The 2,356-nt window shown below is 30.2% G+C and overlaps 1 protein-coding gene across 1 annotated transcript; it reads right to left on the bottom strand.

Moving 5' to 3' along the window:
- Nucleotides 1-103: 103 nt before the first annotated feature.
- LOAG_14723 (hypothetical protein) lies at nt 104-2,140 on the bottom strand (the record flags this gene model as incomplete). Its single annotated transcript, XM_003150218.1, has 4 exons — nt 104-262; nt 473-568; nt 1,654-1,771; nt 2,016-2,140. 4 exons carry the CDS (start codon nt 2,138-2,140, stop codon nt 104-106), a joined length of 498 nt encoding a protein of 165 aa, XP_003150266.1.
- Nucleotides 2,141-2,356: the final 216 nt, after the last annotated feature.

Genomic DNA, 2,356 nt, shown 5'->3' with positions numbered 1-2,356 from the left:
TGTCATCTTATGCAGCAAAGATTGAAATTGAAGAGTTACTTCAACTGTATAGACTTTTTAATTAATATATGTAAGGGAAAAAAAACTTATATTAAAAACAGATTCAAACTAACTTTTCTTCATGTATAGCTTGAATAGCAGCTAGAGCATCGAAGGATGGCGCTGGAAATACGCAAGTTTGCAAATGAACACATGCACTCAAACTACCCATAACACAACCGAAACAATGATACAATGGATTCGGAATACAAATTATTGTACGCTGAAAAATTATTTCGTTATATTTTTTTGAAAATTTTTAGATGGTTAAACCTGATCAAAAAAAGTTGGAAAGATTTTAGTAATAAAAAAGTAAATAAAAAGAAATCAATAATTATTATATTTATCACCATAATGGCGATGAAATATACCCTTGTTGATTTCTTTAATATATATATATATATATATATATGTATATATATATAGTATTTACCTTTTCATTGTAACCAGCACGTCGCCCAACGAAATATGCATTATTTACAACATTGTGATGAGTTAAGGTAGCTCCTTTTGGTTGTCCGGTAGTACCCTGAAATTAAATTGAATTATAACACTAATTGACCAGAATGCCCAGAAGTGGTCAACCAATTTTGATGATCATAATTGTAATCTCCAACATGATTTATTCTATCAGTTTCTACATCTTTTTCAACGTGGACCACTTTTTTCAATAGGATTTTTCGTTGTTATGTAATCTTTATTTTACCAGCTTTTTCTGTTAAAATTATTTTTTCAAATTTCCTTTAAAAAAATAATACTTGAAGATATTTTAATGAATGTATAAATGTTAAGCTAATAAGCAACACAAATGAATAGCTAAAAATGAAAAAAATAAACGAAAAAAAAAAACAACTGAAATAAGAGAGAGAAAAGCAAATGAAATTAAGATATAAGAAGACGGTTAGTTAATAATGCATAAAACCAATTACAAATATAATTACTACCTTTTGTGCAAGCTCAACAAAGCACTGATGAATTAAAATGGTTAAAGCCGGAGATGATCTTAAGCCATATCCGGTGTGTAGTTTGCATTGTAAATTAACATCGAACATCTAGAAGAAATTCCGGACTATTTTTGCAAGTGCATGCAAATGTATATTTTGTGACAGCTATATACAAAAATGCAACTCAAGACAATTAGTTCTTAGATGTTCTATAAACTTTATCTGTTTACATTTTCAGTATTCAACACTTCTTTTCTTTCTGCTGAGTGGTCAACATTTACATATTTATTTCCTCTTATGTTCAAACTTTAACTAACAACAGCTCTCTTTTCTGCTCTTGATTACACAAAAATATTTCGAAAAATAAAAGAATGAAAGACACCATTAGGTGACAGTCCATTTCTTATCATTTGCTTGAGAGGATGCCAATCACATTTTTAGACTTATTATAAAATCGAACAACTGCTGGTTCTCGCTGCCCTTCGACAGTGTCATGTCATCAATGTGACGTTCCAAAACGAAGAATGCTCGAACATTAAATATAAAAAATGCCAAGATAAGACCGCAAACTTATAATTAGCCTTTTGCATTACCCAAAAATCCACGCAGACGTTTAAAGGTTAAAACACTAATGTGTTGCATTATTGTTTGTCGCAAACGAAATACCTACACTGGTATACTGTATATTGACTGGATCATCCGGTCGTATCTGTCGTTCAATGTCGGCCAATTTTAATCGATCTTCTTCAGTACCCATTTTTATCACATCTGAATATTTCCAGGCTCCTCTGCAAATGCAATACTGTCAATCAGTTGGACTGATTATATCTCTCATTCAAGGTAAGCAATACCATTAAGCAAATGCGACAACTAAATTACAGGCTTTCAACTATTATTTGATTCATATATATATGTATATATATATATATAAAAGATCAAAAAATCAGTCGATAGTATATTTTGAAGCATATGATTTAACCTTCAGTATAATTAAACCTTTCAAGAAAACATTTAATCCGAAACCATTCCTACCTGTACGGTTTATTGTCCCCATCTCGATCAATAATAATGAAATGACGAAATGTAGGAAAATAATCTGCAGTCACATCACCTCTCCCTTCCGCTTTAACAGCAATATCCGGAATGATATCTACCATTGACAAGTAATAGTTTGACTTCTTAAAACTTGAAGGTGTAACCAATGCTTTGATCCCTACTTTACCAAGTGCAAATTTCAACTCTTCCGATTGGTATGATGGGTTTATATTGACCTGAAATTTTCGGAAACAATGCATCAATTTTTTAACAATCAAGAAAATTACCCGATATAAATATAAAAAAAAAAAAATATAAAAAAAAAAAATATAAAAAAA

This window comes from Loa loa (genome assembly GCF_000183805.2).
Source record: "Loa loa unplaced genomic scaffold supercont3.1257, whole genome shotgun sequence".
In the NCBI taxonomy this organism is placed as follows: domain Eukaryota; kingdom Metazoa; phylum Nematoda; class Chromadorea; order Rhabditida; family Onchocercidae; genus Loa; species Loa loa.
This window is presented reverse-complemented; position numbering and strand designations above follow the sequence as displayed.